The sequence below is a fragment of the Phyllobates terribilis genome, unplaced genomic scaffold (genome assembly GCF_046119375.1).
Source record: "Phyllobates terribilis strain yellow unplaced genomic scaffold, ASM4611937v1 Scaffold_12__6_contigs__length_324123572, whole genome shotgun sequence".
Classification (NCBI taxonomy): Eukaryota; Metazoa; Chordata; class Amphibia; order Anura; family Dendrobatidae; genus Phyllobates; species Phyllobates terribilis.
Genome location: NW_027362772.1, coordinates 299,516,703 through 299,536,034, shown reverse-complemented (window position 1 = coordinate 299,536,034; position 19,332 = coordinate 299,516,703). Strand labels below are relative to the sequence as shown.

The 19,332-nt window shown below is 46.1% G+C and overlaps 1 protein-coding gene across 1 annotated transcript in view; it reads left to right on the top strand.

Moving 5' to 3' along the window:
* The window catches only part of MASP2 (MBL associated serine protease 2), a 65,282-nt gene extending 51,066 nt beyond the window's left edge, over positions 1-14,216 (top strand). The window contains exon 11 of the mRNA XM_073657223.1: positions 12,993-14,216. Within this exon, the coding sequence (XP_073513324.1) occupies positions 12,993-13,765 (773 nt within the window). The 3' untranslated portion in view covers positions 13,766-14,216. The remainder of the gene's footprint in view (positions 1-12,992) is intronic.
* The last annotated feature ends 5,116 nt before the right edge of the window (positions 14,217-19,332 follow it).

The following is a 19,332-nucleotide window of genomic DNA, read 5'->3' as shown; positions in this document are numbered from 1 at the left end:
TGTAGTGTGTGTTTTCTTTTTAACACTTTGTAGGTTAGTAATGGGGGTGTCTTATAGACGCCCATCATTACTAACCTGGGCTTCATGGCAGCTGGCGCTGACATGAACCCCACCACTATTAAATGTGTACAACCCCACCACTAATAAATGTGTACAAATATGTTAGGGGACAGTATAGAGACCTTGCCCGGGATTTGTTCAAAAGGAGGGATATTACGGTAACAAGAGGGCACTCACTAAGACTGGAAGAGAAAAGGTTTCAGCACCAGCATAGGAAGGGGTTCTTTACGGTAAGAGCAGTGAGAATATGGAATTCACTGAGTGAGGAGACGGTAATGTCGGATTCACTACACCAGTTCAAGCGGGGACTGGATGCTTTTCTAGATACCAGGCAGATTTCTGCATATACTTAAAAATAGAATAAAATAGTAGGTTGATACAGGGATTTATTCTGACTGCTGGTTTCAGAGTCGGGAGGGAATTTTTCCTCAGGTGAAGATTGGCTAAATCATTTGGGGTTTTTGCCCTCCTCTGGATCAACTTTAGCAACTACAGAACTTACAGGTCGAACTTGATGGACGCAAGTCTTTATTCGGCTTTACAAACTATTACCCCCTGCCACCGCACCAGGGCAGCGTGGAAGAGCGAGGCTAAGTGCCAGAGTTGGCGCATCCTATGGATGCGCCATTTCTGGGGCGGCTGACGGCTGGTGTTTCTAGCCTGGGAGGGGCCAATATTCATGGCACCCTTCCTGGGCTATTAATATCAGCCCCCAGCTGTCTGCCTAGCCTTTGCTAGCTATTAAAATAGGGGGGACCCCACGTCATTTTTTTTGGGGGGTCCCCCATTTTAATAGCTAGTAAAGGCTAGGTATTCAGCTGGGGGCTGATATTAGTAGTCTGGGAAGCTCCGTGGGTATTACCCCCTTCCCAGGCTTCAAACATCTGCCCCAGCCGTCTGCTTAACCTCCGCTAGAGACTAAAATTATGGGGCATCCCACGCCAATTTTTTTTTTAAATAAATCCTTTATTTTAACACTAAATGACATTTGAGGAGTTAATAAACATGCAGTCCCTAAATTATTATTTATTTTTTAATTAATTTTTCCCAAAAATTTTGACGTGGGCTTTGCCATATTTTTGTATGCCAGCCAGGTACAGCATCCAGCTTCTATGAACGCGCCATTTTCTGGGGTGGCTGCGGACTGCAATTTGCAGCGGGTGGGGCCCAGAAAGCTTGGGTCTCCCTGCGCTGCAGATTCCATCCCCCAGCTGCCTAGTTGTACCTGGCTGGACACAAAAATAGGGAGAAGCCCCACGCATTTTTTTTTAAATTATTTCATGAAATATTTTTTTTAAAAAAGGGCTTCCCGATATTGTTGTGTCCGGCCAGGTACAAATAGGCAGCTGGTGGTTGGGGGCAGACAGTTCCTGCCTGCTGTACCTGGCTGGACACAAATATAGTGCGAAGCCCCACGTCAATTTTTTTTTAATTATTTCAGGAAATTCATGAAATAATTAAAAAAAAATTGACGTGGGGCTTCGCCCTATATTTGTGTCCAGCCAGGTACAGCAGGCAGGAACGGGCTGCCCCCAACCACCAGCTGCCTATTTGTACCTGGCCGGACACAACAATATAGGGAAGCCCTTTTTTTCTTAATTATTTCATGAATTTCATGAAATAATTTAAAAAAAAAATACGTGGAGCTTCGCCCTATTTTTGTGTCCAGCCAGGTACAACTAGGCAGCTGGGGGCTGGAATCTGCAGCGCAGGGAGGCCCAAGCTTTCTGGGCCCCACCCGCTGCAAATTGCAGTCCGCAGCCGCCCCAGAAAATGGCGCGTTCATAGAAGCGCCATCTTCTGGCGCTGTACCCAACTCATCCAGGGCCCTGGTGCGGTGGCTCACTGGGTAATAAAGGGGTTAAGGCCAGCTTGGCATTATCAGCTGGCCCGAAGCCCGAAATTCATGGGGTCACGCCAATATTAGACATGACCGCCATGAATTTCTAGTAAAGTATTTAAAAAAAACACAACACCCAGAATAAAGTCCTTTAATTGAAATAAACACACAATTCTTTATTGTTCTAAATTAAACCATACTTACCGCCACGCCCATTCCAGCTGAAGCCAACGATCTCCTGCAATAAAAGAAAAATAATAAACCAACCTCATCCTTACCTTTCCATGGTTCCCACGACAGCTTCAGCTCTGCTACATCGAGATGACAGGCTGGACCGCAGCAGAACGCTGCCATCCAGCCTGTCATCCCGCAGACACTGAGAAGCGCAGGCATGCTTGCGCTCCTCAGTGTCTCTCTGTGACGTCATCCAGATGAGCCGAGTTCATGTCCAATGAACTCAGCTCACCTCATGCATGTCACTGACAGCGTGGGAAAATTCTCCTGCACTCAGCGCTTCAGCGGGAGAATTCTCCCACGCTGTCAGTGACGTGCATGAGGTGAGCTGAGTTCATTGGACATGACCTCACCTCATGCACGTCACTGACCGCGTGGGAAAATTCTCACGCTGAAGCGCTGAGTGCAGGAGAATTCTCCCACGCTGTCAGTGACGTGCATGAGGTGAGCCGAGTTCATTGTCGGCTCATCTGGATGCCGTCACAGAGAGACACTGAGGAGCGCAAGAATGCCTGCGCTTCTCAGTGTCTGCGGGATGACAGGCTGGATGGCAGCGTTCTGCTGCGGTCCAGCCTGTCATCTCGATGTAGCAGAGCTGGAGCTGTCCTGGGAACCATGGGAAGGTAAGGATGAGGTTGCTTTATTATTTTTCTTTTATTACAGGAGATCGTTGGCTTCAGCTGGAATGGGCGTGATGGTAAGTATGGTTTAATTTAGAACAATAAAGAATTGTGTGTTTATTTCAATTAAAGGACTTTATTCTGGGTGTTTGTGTTTTTTTTTTTAACTTTGACTATGGGGTTAGTAATGGGGGTGTCTTATAGACGCCTCTCCATTACTAACCTGGGCTTGATGTCAGCTGGCATTATAAGCTGACATCAACCCCAGTCCTATTACCCCACTGCCACCGCTACAGGGCAGTGGGAAGCGCGAGGCTAAGTGCCAGAGTTGGCGCATCCTGTGGATGCGCCATTTCTGGGGCGGCTGACGGCTGGTGTTTCTAGCCTGGGAGGGGGCCAATATTCATGGCACCCTTCCTGGGCTATTAATATCAGCCCCCAGCTGTCTGCCTAGCCTTTGCAAGCTATTAAATTAGGGGGAACCCCACGTCATTTTTTTGGGGGGGTCCCCCATTTTAATAGCTAGTAAAGGCTAAGTATTCCGCTGGGGGCTGATATTAGCAGCCTGGGAAGCTCCGTGGGTATTACCCCCTTCCCAGGCTTCAAACATCTGCCCCAGCCGTCTGCTTAACCTCCACTAGAGACTAAAATTAAGGGGAACCCCACGCTAATTTTTTTTTAAATAAATCCTTTATTTTAACACTAAATGACAAGTACAGTAAGCAACACTGTCACTGTACTTCATATATATGTGACTGACATGTTTCTATCTATCTAATCTATGTGTGATTCTCTATTCCTTCTATTCTAAATTGTCGGGTACCGCTGCTGAATTGCCGGCCGGCTTTTTAAAGAGACGGTGCATGAAAACACTATTATATTTTTAAATAAATCCTTTACACTAAATGACAAGTACAGTAATCAACACTATCACTGTACTTCTTATATATGTGACTGACATGTTTCTATCTATCTAATCTATGTGTGAAGCTCTATTCTGTCTGTTATAAATTGTCGGGTACCGCTGCTGAATTGCCGGCCGGCTTTTTTAAAGAGACGGTGCATGAAAACACTAATATTTTTTTTAATAAATCCTTTGCACTAAATGACAAGTACATTAAGCAACACTGTCACTGTACTTCATATATATGTGACTGACATGTTTCTATCTATCTAATCTATGTGTGAAGCTCTATTCTTTCTGTTGTAAATTGTCGGGTACCGGTGTATGCGCTGATGAATTGCCGGCTTTTCACATAATACATTCTACATTATTCTTAGTTGTTTTACTTCATGTAGAATTAACCTACAAGGAAAGAAAGGGTTTATTTTCATTCCGATATTTCTGTCCCATTGACTTGCATTGGTTTCCGGTATCGGAATCGGCGATATCCGATACTTTTTGAGTATCGGTCCGATCCAATCCGATACGATATTTCCTGATATCGGAAGGTATCGCTCAACACTACTGATAACTAGTGTTGAGCGAGCATGCTCGACACTGCTCGTTACTCGCCCGAGCATCACGTTACTAGGGATGTTCGGCGAGCACCGAGCATTTCCGGGTTACTCGGGCGGGAGCTCAGGTCTCCGCCCTGCACGTTTGGCGCTCTTTACAGAGCCAATGAACATGCAGGGATTGCCAGCCAGTCACTGTAATGCCGCAGCCATGTTGTTTGTGGGCATTACAGTGATTGGCTGGCCGCACAGCGTCACCTCGAGTATTTAAAACCGGGCGCCGCCATCTTGGACACAGTCGCTCCGGATCAGACAGTGTAGGGACAGCGCTGCTGAGTTAGGGAGAGATATATACTGCGAAATAGTTAGTGTAGGGTCTGTAAAGGCTGCCAGAACAAACAAACAGTCCTTCTCAGGACTAATATCCATCCCAGATATCAGGCAGGCAGGCTGTATAGGAGACGCAGTGGTTATACCAGCAAACGCTGCATTACAGTCCTGTGTGCTGCTCCTGTTGGTCAAATTGCTATACTTATCACCCTGGTCTCAGGGGCCAGGAAAAAATATTATTTTTTTTTCATCTAAATCCTGTTTTTTTTTTCCCCTCAGTCAGACTGTACAAATACGCGTCTTATTAACCTTTTGGTATTCCCCCCCACCCCCCCCCCCAAAAAAAAAACTGAGTGTGTCTGTGACTGTTCAGACACCAATATATCTGTTTAAAAGAGTCTGGTGTAGGCCAAAGAAATAGAACTGTGGTTTTGCAGTTCCATGGGTCAAATCTCGGTATTATCCTGCTTTTGGCATTTTTTGCAGTAAAAAAAACTGTAATAGTGTCTCCCTGACTGTTCAGACACCAATATATCTGTTTTAAAGAGTCTGGTGTAAGCCAGAGAAATAGAACTGTGGTTTTCCTCTTCCACGGTTCTAAACTCCTTTTTATTACCCTTTTTCCATTGATAGTGCGAGTGTAAGCTATTTTACTTCATTTACAATGGGCAAGGCGCGTGACAAGGGACATGGAAGTGGACGTTCTGGTGATGGTGCGTGTAGAGGACGGGGCCGCGGCCAAGGTGAAAATGTGCCAAAACCAACAGCCACATCTTCTCGCTCCCACTTCTTGACCAAATTACTAGGGAAGCACAGAACAGCACCAGTATTGCGAACTGATCAGTGTGAACAGGTTATTAATTGGATAGCAGATAATACTTCCAGTTACCTGGGCACCACTACCTCCGGTCTGTCTTCCACACGGTCAAGTGTTAGTAGCCGTGAGTCTCGACCGCATACTCCTCCTCACCCTGATGCTCCTTCCTCCCACCATGCCGAGTGTCGTCAGACAGCAACTGATCCCACACTTGGACACTCTGAAGAGCTGTTCACTGGTCCATTTCCATATTTGTGCCCCTCGCCTGCTCTGCTTGAAGTGGTGGAAGAGGAGATCCCATGTAGTGATGCCCAAATATTTGAACAGCCACGGCCACAGGAAGTCGACGCTGGCAATTTGTCACAAGAGGTGGACGATGACGAGACACAATTGCCACGAAGTGACGAGGAGGATCGTGGTGCGCAAGTGGAAGAGGAGGTGATGGATGATCTAGTAACTGACCCAACGTGGCAGGAGGACACGCAGAGCGAGGCCAGCAGCACACAGGGGGAGGGAGGCAGAGTAGCCCAACAGGCAGGAAGAAGCAGTGTGGTGGCCGCACACAGAAGGCAGGCAACCGTTCCCCGTAACACCAACACGAGGGACGCTGTCAGTACAACATTTAGGTCTTCCAGAGTCTGGAATTTTTTTTAAATACTCTGCTGATAACCCCAAAAAGACCATTTGTACCACCTGCCATGCCAGCATCAGCAGGGGTGACAAAACTACCAGCCTGACCACCACCAGCATGATCAGGCACATGGCAACAAAGCTCCCGACTTTGTGGGGTGAACCCCAGGGTCCACGACCAGTGTCAGCGGTTGTCACCACTGCTTCTTCCGCTGTTGTGCGTGCAATAGAACCCCCTGTTGTGAATGCAAGGCAATCCTCTGTCCATACTGCATGCAAAGATGCCCCCTCCTCTCAGTCTTCACTTGTTATGGCAGTTTCTCAAGAAACAGCATCAACGTCCACGTCCCACCGCAGCGTTCAATTGTCCATATCCCAGAGCTTTGAACGAAAGCGCAAATTCGCAGCCAACGCCCCACAGGCCACAGTCCTAAATTCGCACATTTCATGACTGCTTGCGTTGGAAATGCTGCCTTTTAGGCTGGTGGAGACGGAATCCTTCCGCAGCCTTATCGCGGTGGCCGTCCCTCGGTACTCGGTCCCCAGCTGACACTATTTTGCCCGGTGTGCCATCCCTGCACTACACAAGCACGTGTCCCAAAACATCTGCCGTGCCCTCAACAATGCAGTTACTGGGAGAGTCCACCTGACAACGGACACGTGGACAAGTGCTTGTGGCCAGGGACGGTACATCTCCCTGACGGCACACTGGGTAAACATAGTGGAAGCCGGAACCCAGTCGGACCTTGGGACGGAACACATCCTCCCCACACCGAGGATTGCGGGCCCTATGTTAGTCAAAGTTGCCCCCACAGTGTACAGCTCCAGCGCATCATCCTCCTCCTCATGTTCAGCCTCCATCTCAGATATCACCACATCAGTTACAAGCTGGAAGCACTGCAGTACTGCCTCAGCCAAGCGGCAACAGGCTGTGCTGAAACTCATAAGCTTAGGTGATAAACCTCACACTGCTTGTGAGTTGTGGACAGCTGTGAAAGAGCAGGCAGATCTGTGGCTGAGACCGCTGAACCTACATCCAGGCATGGTCGTGTGACAATGGCCGTAACCTGGTGGCGGCTCTGAGGCGAGATCACACACGTACCATGTCTGGCTCATGTGCTTAACCTCGCGGTTCAGTGGTTTCTTGAATCGTACCCCGAGTTCCCAGATCTGCTCGTCAAAGTACGCCGCCTGTTAGCTCATTTTCGCAAGTCGGCTACAGCTTCCGCCGCCCTTGCTGTGTTGCAGCAGCGTTTGCAGCTTTCGGCACACTGACTGGTGTGTGATGTCCCCACACGTTGGAACTCTACCCTCCACATGTTGCAAAGGATTTGTGAGCAGAAGAGAGCAGTTGTGGAGTACCAGCTGCAACAAAGCCGTCGATATTCAGGTCAGACTCCACACATAAGACCTCAGGAGTGGACCTGGATGTCTGACATACAGTATGTACCATCCTGACAAACTTTGAGGAGTCCACCAAATTGGTGAGTGGCACTGACGCCATCATTAGCGTCAACATCCCACTTGTCTGTCTTTTGCAACACTCTCTGCAGAGAATTAAAGAGGAGGCATTGCAGCCAGAGTATGATGAGATGGATCAAGAACCCGTAATGGGCGATTACACACAGCCCAGCCTCATCTCATCCCAACGTGCAATGGGGGACAATGAGGGAGAGGAGGAGGAAGAACAGGAGCTGGTATCATGCGCTGTAGACGGTAGTACCTGTACAACTGTCATACAGTCGGTTCAGCGTGGGTGGCCTGAGGACAGGGAGGAGGAGGAGAGCATGGTCAGACGTCATCTTGGTGAGGACACGGAAGTCTTGCCCGTTACCAGTCTGGCACGCATGGCTGACTTTATGTTACGCTGCCTTAACCGTGACCCTCGCGTTGTCAAAATGTTGGGTGACAGTCATTACTGGTTGGTGACACTTTTAGACCCCCGCTACAAAGAGAACTTCCACTCTCTTATTCCTGAGGTGGAGAGGTCTACAAAAATGGGGTAGTACCAGAAGGCTCTTGCTGAAGAACCGTTAAAAAAAAATCCCATCTGAACACGCTAGTGGCAGAGGTCAAAGTTCGTTGACCAACCAAGGCGTACAGGCGAGAGAGATGCAACTCCAATCCAGCAGAGGCAGGGGAACACTGTCAACATTCTGGGACAGTTTTCTGAGACCCGCCCAGCTTACAGGCCCTGAGGCGCGGGGTACTCTCATAAGGAGTGGAAAGTTTCAAAAGATGGTGAGGGAGTACCTTGCCGACCGTACCAGCATCCTCCGTGATTCCTCTGTGCCTTTTAATTATTGGGTATCCAAGCTGGACACTTGGAATGAACTCGCTCTGTACGCCTTGGAGGTCCTGGCCTGCCCTGCCGCTAGCGTGTTATTGGGGCGTATTTTTAGTGCTGCTGGGGGAATTATAACTGATAAGCGCACTCGCCTGTCAACTGACAATGCTGACAAGCTGACCCTTATCAAAATGAAGAAGGGCTGGATTGGGCCAGACTTCTCATCACCACCAAATGAAAGCAGAGTAACAAAGTCAAATCCACTGTGTTATTTCAAAAGGTGTATTCCAATGCACCGCTTCACACCCACACATGGGTATACGCTTCCTTATTTCGGCTGTATTTTGCTCTTCTCCTTATCCTCAGCCTCCACCACCACTATACCACCAGGGTGACCGTAGTCCGTGTTGCCAGCATTGCAAGTTCCTCCGTCCTAATTTTTAGCAGCTTTTGCTTGGAAGGCATAGGCAAAGACTATGGGAGACCCACTCCCCAATAATGGGAATAATGTTTTTAATATGCTGTACTGCATGGCTCTTGTAAGGGGCATGAAAACCGTCTTGTTAAGCTACTGCGACCTCCACCACTTTTCCAAGGGGCATTGATATTGTCTTTTTATTCCACTGCGACCTCCACGTCTCTTCAAAGGGGCATTAAAACTGTCTTGTTAAGCTACTGCGACCTCCACCACTTTTCCAATGGGCATTAAAACCATCTTGTTAAGCTACTGCGACCTCCATGTCTCTTCCAAGGGGCATTAAAACCGTCTTGTTAAGCTACTGCGACCTCCACGTCTCTTCCAAGGGGCATTGAAACCGTCTTGTTAAGCTACTGCAACCTTCACCACTTTTCCAAGAGGCATTGATATTGTCTTTTTATTCCACTGCGACCTCCACCATTCTTCCAACGGGCATTGCATTTCCTCCTAATTTTAGTCAGCTTTTGCTTTTCAATGCATAGGCGAACACTAAGGGAGACCCACTCCCCAATAATGGGTAGAAGGTATTTAGTATGCTGTAATCCCCTGTTTCAAGGGGCATTGCAGTTCCTCATAATTTTAGGAAAGCTTTCCATTCACTGCTCAGGTCAACAGTGCACAGGAGACCCAGTTGCTATAAATGGAAAAAACTGTTTAGTTAAAGGCCCTCTGACCTCCATGTCACTTCCAAGGGGCATTGGAGTGCCTCGAAATTTTTGGTAGGCATTGCACTCACTGTATGCCCTATAACTGTGTAGCCGAACCGCTCCTTTTGGTACAGAAACATATCCTACAAGACATGTGTAGTTGACTGGACTGATATTGATGTGAATGGTCCCTGTTCCTCCTGCTCTTTCTCCTTTGCCACCACCTCATCCACCATTCATCACCTGAAGCTTTGTTTTAACGGGAGTCATAGAACTGAAATAGTAGCAGGAAAACATCCAGCAATCCTCGGAGGAGGTAGGATATGCGCCAAAACGCTGACCACCTCAGGCCTAGCCGCTACTACATACATACGCTTGCATTCCAAGAAAACAAAGCAGTTGCTAACTTCTATCATCATCATCATGCTCCTTACCTTGGCACTCAACTCCCCTGATGGAGAAGCCAGGGCCCACCGGAGGAGTCTGGTTCTCTGGTGGGCTCGTCTAATGCTGCCCTAAAGCAGGCCAGGCTAAGAAAAGTGTGGGGGGGGGAAGTTCTAAGGAGAAATAGGGGCGGGTGGGGACCGTATATGGACACCCGGCCGCGCCAGGCGGCTGGAGACCGTGTGTGGACACCCGGCCGCCGGGGACTGAGTATGGATACCTCGCTGCCGAAGCAGCCATTAGGTAGTGGCCAGCTTCGGCTTCCTCCAAACCAAAAGGCCCCATTTCAAGTGCAAGCTAGCAGTATGGTATTGCAGCCTGGGGGTGGGTGGCAGGTTGCACACTTACGCTTGCATTCCAAGAAAACAAAGCAGACGCTAACTTCTATCATCATCATCATGCTCCTCACCTTGGCACTCTCAACTCCCCTGATGGAGAAGCCAGGGCCCACCGGAGGAGTCTGGTTCTCTGGTGGGCTCGTCCAATGCTGCCGTAAAGCAGGCCGGGCTAAGAAAAGTGTGTGGGGGGATGTTCCAAGGAGAAATAGGGGCGGCTGGGGACAGTTTATGGACACCCGGCCGCCCCCAGGCGGCTGGGGACCGTGTGCAGACACCCGGCCGCGGGGCGGCTGGGGACAGAGTATGGACACCCGGCCGCCCCCTCACGGCTGGGGACCGAGCGTGGACACATGGCCGCCGGGCGGCTGGGGACTGACTATGGATACCAGGTCGCCGACGCAGCCATGACATGGTGGCCGGCGTCAAACTCCACATGCCTAAAAGGCCCCATTTCAAGTGCAAGCAAGCTAGTAGTATGGTTTTGCAGCCTGGGGGTGGGTGGGTGGCAGGTTGCACACTTACGCTTGCATTGCAAGGAATGGGGGAGGTGCAATTAAACACTGCCCTGGGACAGGGATAGTTGCAAGTTTGCATCTTCTGATGTGGCAAGGAACACTTCTAATGGGCACACTTTTAGGCAGTGACCTGGGTGTCAGAGATGCTTCCAGGGGTCTTCCCCATGCTGTTCCCATGTCTTTTCAGCACTGTATGCATGTGTCACACAAAACATGGCCAGATAAGGTTGTAAAATGTTAAAATTACATTTCCCGGTGAATGCATTTGTCACGGTTGAAAGCAATACAAAAGTGCAAAAACGCATAAAAAATGCTACTTGTGAACATAGCCCAAGGTGTGGAGGAGTATTTTTGTTTTTGGTTATTTATTTTACCTTATACACAAGTCTTTACCCTGGAAAGGAAGTTCCTTAACATATTTCACAGGAAAACCGTTTCAGTTTCGTTTTTGAACGTTTTATTGTGAGCCCGTAAAAGTGGCTTAATATCTCTGACCACGTTGTTGACAGCAGTGACCTGGGGGTCAGAAATGCTTCCTGGGGTGATGCCCATGCTGTCCCCATGTCTTTTGAGCACTGTCACTATAGTTTTGGGCACTTTTTAGGCTTTCTACAGACTGCTCGGGTCCACCATAGACTAACATTGGGCTCGTTGCTTGGGTCGAGCACCCGAGTATCACGGTGAGCTCGGCCCGAGCATTTTAGTGCTCGCTCAACAATACTGATAACATCTCTATATACAGTAGATAACACAGGATCCACCATTCACAATAGGTGATGTCACAGCTCACCTCCTCCTTCTCCTGTACAATGACTGATATCTCTATATACAATATATAACACAGGATCCACCATTCACAATAGGTGATGTCACAGCTCACCTCCTCCTCCTGTAGAAGGACTGATATCTACTGTATGTAGAGGTGTTATCAGTCATTGTACAGGAGGGGGAGGAGGTGAGCTGTGACATTTATTTTGAATGATCGATCCGGTGTTATCTACTGTATATAGAGGTGTTAACACAGGATCCACCATTCACAATAGGTGATGTCACAGCTCACCTCCTCCTCCTCCAGTACAATGACTGATAACACCTCTATATACAGTAAATAACACAGGATCCACCATTCACAATAGATGTCACAGCTCACCTCCTCTTCCTCTACAATGACTCAAAATCTTGCAGTTTTCACATATTTTCTTTTAATATAGTCATATGAAAAATACAAATGATCAACAACTTTCAAAAAAGCATTTAACATAAAAAATGTGATGTAACAATGGGTAGTTTCCTGATGACACATACCGGTAACCCCTTCAGGGCCAATTTTTGTCCTTGGTGTTTTTTTATTCCTTCCCTTCTTCCAATGGTTATAAAAGTATTGTAAGTGTATTCGCAGATAGAGCTGTACAAAGGCTTAGTTTTTGTGTGTTGCGATCTGTACTTTTTATCAATACAATTTTGGGGTACATATGATGTTTTGGTGACTTTTCAATGAATTTCTTTAGAACGTGCGATGACAGGTTTATTTTCCCCCCTTTACTGCTTAAGTTAACAGTTTCACGAAATCTCTAAAATTTACCTGATCATTTGTCTTATGTGACTGCAGGAAATACCCCTTAGACATTCTGTGAAAGGTCTCTAGCCCAACCAACCAGTTCTCCTGCATTGCACTGACGAGGAGCAAAACCCTGAGACATGTCTGCAAATAGCTTCTGGTTTGGCTTCTTATCCCAGGTCTTTTCAAAAGGACCTTTAAAAACGCTCAATAGTGACTTTTAGGATTACTACCTCCAACAGGTGGCACCCAGATATAGTCTAGTACAGCAAGCATGGCCACAGCTCGATTCCCCTGCTTTGCACTGATGAGCAGCAAAATCCCAAAACACGTCTTGTGGTTTGGCTTCTTATCTCAAGGCCCTTTAAAAAGGGTCAACAGTGACTTTTAGGATAGCTACCTCCAACATTTGGCACCCAGATACGGTCTAGTACAGCAAGTTTGGACACAGCTTGATTCAAACAGGGCATTATACAGACCAGTTGTAAAGGTCACTGGCGGTCCCAGAGGCTGAACCCTCAGCGATCAGCAAGTTATCATCTATCCTATATACTGCAGCCCTAATGGTTGGGTCTTGAGGGAAGGTGGATGAAGTTTACTTGCACGATATGAGCAATGGTTTCTTTAATCAGTTAGGAGTAACCCATTAAGTTAGTAGTATAAATTGTGCAGAGACACAGGTTGTCTTACATCTTGACTCCTTGTACATTCATGCTCCATTTCTATCTCACCTTAGATTGCGGTAAGAAGAAAACAGAGATCAGTGGAAGGATAATTGGAGGTAAGGTAGCCAAGCTGGGCGATTTTCCATGGCAAGTCTTCATAAAGGATGAAGACACTAAAGGAGGTGGAGCACTAATTAACGACAAATGGATTATAACCGCCGCTCATGTCGTCTATGACAAAGCGCCGCAAGGAATTATCATAAAAATGGGAATAATCAACAGAACAGACCCTAGTGCCTATATCGCCGCCCCCAAGTCCGTTTTTATACACCCAGGCTACAAGGACGATGACACTTTCAACAATGATATTGCGCTGATTAAAGTAAGAGACAAGGTCCCACTGAGTGAACATATCCTAGCAATCTGTCTTCCAAGCAAAGAGGAGCGATTCCGGGTCAGCCACACTGGAGCAGGTCATAATACCGGGGAAGTGGCCGGATGGGGTAAAACAGAGTCTTCACGGTCATCCAGAGCGCTGCGTTATGTTGATGTGGACATAATTGATCAAGCTAAATGTAAAGATGCTTACCTGAAGAAAAATTCTGTAGTCACCGATAACATGTTCTGTGCCGGTAAAGAAGATGGGGAGATGAAGGATTCTTGTCAGGGGGATAGTGGCGGTGCACTCGTCTTTAAAGACACAGTCTCCAATAAATGGTTTATCGGGGGGATAGTATCCTGGGGGAGCAAGGAGTGCGGTTCTCAGACACTATTTGGTGTGTATACGAATGTAAGAAATTATCTTGACTGGATACAAGAGACAATCATGGGAAATGCTGACTGATAATAACCAAGAGAAAACTATGAAGCCAGATAAGCAGACCCCATAAATTTAAAGGGGTTTCCAAAAATGTCAGAATTGTGGAGGAGAGAATGAAATAAAATAAAATAATATAAGGCCCTTTCCCCACCATTCAATTGTCACTAGTAAGGGGTCCTAAGCAACAGTTTTTTTCACTACAGCCAGAGATTAAATAGAGCAAACATGATCACTAGCAGGCAATGTTATCCCATTTAATGCCGGACACCACAGTGGAGTAAGGAATGAAGGTTAGGATCATGGTAGACCCAGCGATCCCACATTTATTCTCTACCATGCATTAATATTCAATAGCAAATAGACATCCACAAGCGAGGGCACCCAGCCCTTAAGTATGTGTATATTTCCCAACTGTCTCACTTTATCAATATTGTATCAGCAAGGTATCAATAATAAAACTTTACTTTTATTAAAAGTTGATACAAAATTATTTCAAGTCACATCAATAAAAACACCAGTAGTTCCTGATTCACTGGTTTGATTCTAAATGGACCACAATGGTGGAAAAAAGTGAATGAAGAATCGATCAATTCATAGAATCCTAGAGTTGGAGGGGACCTCCGGGGTCCTCGTGTCCGACCCCCCTGCTCAATACAGGAGTCACTAAACCATCTCAGACAGATGTCTGTCTGGCCTCTGTGTGAAGACTTCCATTGAAGGAGAACTCACCACCTCTCGTGGCCGCCTGTTCCACTCATTGATCACCTCACTGTCAAAAATACAACATGGTATCCGCTAACAAATTGAGTGGAAAATCGGCTCAAATTGTTAGCGGACACCACATTGCATTTGGAGAGCCCCTGTGTGCCCAAACTTTGGAGCTCCCCCACAAGTGACCCCATTTTGGAAACTAGACCCCCCAAGGCACCTTTCTAGATGCATAGTGAGCACTTGGAACCCCCAGGTGCTTCACAAATTGATTCGTAAAAATGAAAAAGTGAAAAAAAAAAAACATTTTTCATTTTTACGTATCAATTTGTGAAGCACCTAGGGGTTCCAAGTGCTCACTATGCATCTAGATAGGTGCCTTGGGGGGTCTAGTTTCCAAAATGGGGTCACTTGTGGGGGAGCTCCAATGTTTGGGCACACAGGGGCTCTCCAAACGCAACATGGCGTCCGCTAACAATTTGAGCCGATTTTCCATTCAATTTGTTAGCAGACACCATGTCGCGTTTGGAGAGCCCCTGATGTGCCTAAACAGTGGAGCTCCCCCACAAGTGTCCCCATTTTGGAAACTATACCCCTCAAGGATTTTATTAAGGTGTATAGTGAACATTTTGAACCCAGAGGTACGGCACAGAATTTGTTTACATTAGGTCATCATATTGAATAAGTTGTCATTATTCTTGAGCGCAAGTGCTCGCTACTTGAGTTTGCATCGGGTACTCAGGTATGCACCATGTACAGCGTGTGCTCGAGTGACATGCTCGAGTCCCTGCTCCGCATGTTTCACGTTTATTAGACACCGAAAATAAAACATGCGGGGATCGCTCGTGCATGGCAGGCAATCCCCGTAAAGTTTTTTGGCCGCGAAGCATATGGGGCAGAGACTCGAGCATGTCACTCAAATACCCACGATACTCAATGCATACCAGAGCACCCGATGCAAACTCAAGTAGCGAGCACTTGCTCTCAACACTAGTCGCCATATCGTCATCTTTTTTTCTTACTTTTGAAAAAAATCCCAACCCCAGCCCTAACCCTAGCACAACCCTAGCCCTAGCACAACCCTAGCCCCAGCACAACCCTAGCCCCAAACCCAGCCCTAACCCTAGCCCAATCCTAACCCAAGAGTTTATTTTTGACGCCGTTCCTCGTGCGGTATAAGTGATTAGACGACTTTATTCTTCAGGTCGGTGTGATTACAGCAATGCCAGAATAATATGGGGTTTCTATGACTGACAGCTGTCACACACTAAAAGACGCATTTTTTGTAAAATCTAGTTTTTGCATCGCCATATTTTGAGAGCTATAATTTTTCCAGATTTTGGCAGACAGTCATGTGACGGCTCGTTTTTTGCGGGATGACTTGACGTTGTTATTGGTGCCATTTTCAGGCACGTGACATTTTTTGATCGCTTTCTAATCCGATTTTTGGGAGGCAGAATAAACAAAAACCAACAATTCAGGAATTGTTTTTTTTTTTATTCTGTTCCGCGTGTGGTAAAATTGATGAGGTAGCTTTATTCTTCGGGTCAGTACGTTTACAGCGGTACCACATTTGTATCATTTTTCTATGTTTTGGCGCTTATACACAATAAAAGCTATTTTATAGAAAAAAATATTTTTTAGCATCGCTTTATTCTGAGAGCTATAACTTTTTTATTTTTCGGCTGATGGAGCTGTATGGCGGCTAGTTTTTTGCGGGACGAGATGACGTTTTCAGCGGTATCATTTTTATTTATATGCGTCTTTTTGATCGCGTGTTATTCCACTTTTTGTTTGGCGGTATGGTGATAAAGCATTGTTTTTTGCTTCGGTTTTTTTTTTTTTTTACAGTGTTCACTGAAGGGGTTAACTAGTGGGACAGTTTTATAGGTCAGGTTGTTCCGGACGCGGCGATACCAAATATGTGTACTTTTATGTTTTTTTTTTAATTTTTTTTATAATAATATTTATTGATGGGTACATTATATTTTTATTTTTGGTGTATTATTATTATTTTTTTTTTATATAATATTTTTGCACTTTTTTTTTTTTTTTCCACTTTCACACAGTTTATACACTTTATTACTTTGTCCCACTCTGGGACTTTCACTTTTTTTTTTCTGATCGCCTGCATGGCACAGGAATGGAGCACCATCCCTATGCCATGCAGGCTGTCAGAAGTGCACAGTGTGAAGATTGCTTGGAGATGCACTGCGCATGTCCAAGCAATCTTCCTGCTCTCTGGTGACCCGGATGTTGTCATGACGACATCGGGTCGTCATGGCAACACCCGGGAAGCCTTTGCAGACTGCGCTGGAAGCCGGAAGAGGAGGTGAGTATCGCCGATCACCTCCCCTTGCCCCCGCAATGCCGCGATCGACTTCGATCGCAGCATCGCGGGGGTTAATGTGCTGGGAGCGGTGCAGGACCGCTCCCTGCACATAGTACCGGGTGTCAGCTGTAACAATCAGCTGACACCCGGCGGCGATCGCGCCCGCACAGCCTGTGTGCGCGCGCGATGACGTACTAATACGGGTCTGGCTCTTAAGTCCCAGGGCACAGACGCGTATTAGTACGTCAGATGTTATTAAGGGGTTAATACATCCCAGAAAGGTTTTCCTGTTATGCTGCTGCATCACACTGTTGACTCATGTGCAGTCTGTGATCTATTAGTATACCCAAGTCTTGTTCACACGTGCTGTTACTTTTCTATTCCTCCAATTCTGTAATTTTTCTTGCCCAGATGTGGTATCTTGCATTTCTCCATGTTAAATATCATTCTATTAGTTGCTGCCCATTGTTCAAGCTTATCTAGATCCTTCTGAATCCTTTCTCTGTCTTCTCTAGTGTTAGCTATACCTCCTAGCTTTGTATCATCTGAAAATTTGATTAGTTTACCTTCAGTTATATTATCTAAATCAGTTATAAAATGTTGAACAACACTGGGGCCAGGATAGAGCCTTGTGGTGCCCCACTTGAAACACTCTTCCAATTGGATGTGCAATTGTTTATTACCACTCTTTGAGTACAATCACTGAGCAAGTTATGAATCCACCTAACCGCAGCCTTGTCAATCCCATATTTGGTCATTTTTCAATAAGGATAGTATGAGATACGTTATCAAATGCTTTACTGAAGTCGAGATATAGTATATCTACTGTATTTCCCTGATCCACCCAGTCAGTGATTCCATCATAGAAGGAAAATTAGATTAGTTTGGCATGACTTGTTTGCTACAAACCCATGCTGTCTCTGGTTAATTACTAATTCAATAGCAGAAGGCTAATATAGCAGTGGTCAGAATTAGATTGGTATTGCCAATACAGAAACCGGTCCATATGAATATGTAGTGCTTCTTGGATACACAGAATTGGACAGGTAACGATAATATGGAACAATCTCACCATGGTTTCATTCAAGACAGGAAAAGCGGTCCTTATACCGTCAAACCAGCCCGTGGATCAGTCTGGTAGAAAATGGATAGTCTAGACCGAGCCCTAGTATTGACATTCTATGTAATAGATGTGACTAGTTACTAATGGGAAGGGGACACGGAGCCCACACATTGTTATTGAGCGTGCTTATGTCCTCCTGTGAAGACCCAACAAGTGATGAACGTGTCAGGAGGCATTAGGAGAAGATGTGGACTGCCCTTGTAAGGGCAGGAGCTATCCGGGCTATCTAGTGTCGCACAGGGCACAATAGGGCTAGGTCCGGATACTACAAGTGATCCACAGGACGGTATAATGTCCTCCTCTCCTGTATTACGTTAAACCATGGTGAGATTGTTCCATATTTAATCATTATAATTTATCATTAACCATCCAATCCTCTCTCCTCCTGTACCAGTCGCTGACTCGTTTTGTTCAAGATTATTATGTTTCAGCAATGTATACCCCTTATTCACATGTAAAGCACCATGGAATAAATGGCGCTATAATAAAAAATAATAATCATCCAATCCTGTGCATCTGAGACGCACTACATGGTCATATGGACCGGTTATGTGCTAGCAATTCCCATCTAATTCTATGACCGCTGCCATTATAGCCTTCTGGTATTGATTTGATTCTCTCTATTCCCTTTTTCCCCACCATTGTGGTCCATTTAGAATCAAACACTACTGCTGTTTTTGTGTATGTGTTAATTGAATAGTTTTCTATCTACTTTTATTAAATGTTTTATTATTGATACTCACCTTGCTGATACCCCACACATTTTCTTTATTCATGCATGGTAGGATACATAATTAAAAAGGGTCTTTAAGTGGGAGTTAAAATACAGAGCAGAATTAAGCTATGAGAAAGATGTTACTGATAGCAAAAATTGCCATAAACCACGACATGAAAGAGTAAAAGTTTTTCCTGTATTATCACTATTTCTTAATATGAAAGCGTAAACTTTTAAGAAGTTTTCCAGAAAATGAAGCAGGGGGAAGAAAAATGCTTTTAGACTATGGCTGGTTGTTTCATGACTTTAATGATGCAGGATTCTGATCTATATCACCTCCACCCCCATAAGCAGGACGAAGATTAGGGTCACACTGACAAGGGAGCAGCAAGGTAAGGAAGAGGAGTCTGTGGAGCTCGTAAGCACATTAAAATACAGCGCTATAGCCTGTATTAAGGCCCCGTAAGCATTAAAGTCAGATGAACTGCAGCCAGCGGTGGGATTAGTAGTCTGTATGGGGCCCTGCTGACAAATCAGATAGAAGGACCTCCAAATTCAGACTTCTGACAGCAGATCTTCTCCTCCCTGGAGGTTAAGAAGTCACTGCAGAGTGACCACAGCTCTCAGGGGCCGCCGGCTGAGCGTTCATGTGTGCCCTTCTGCCAAGCATTGTCTGATCCTGTTGAATCCATTGAACAGGAAAGGTTAAAACC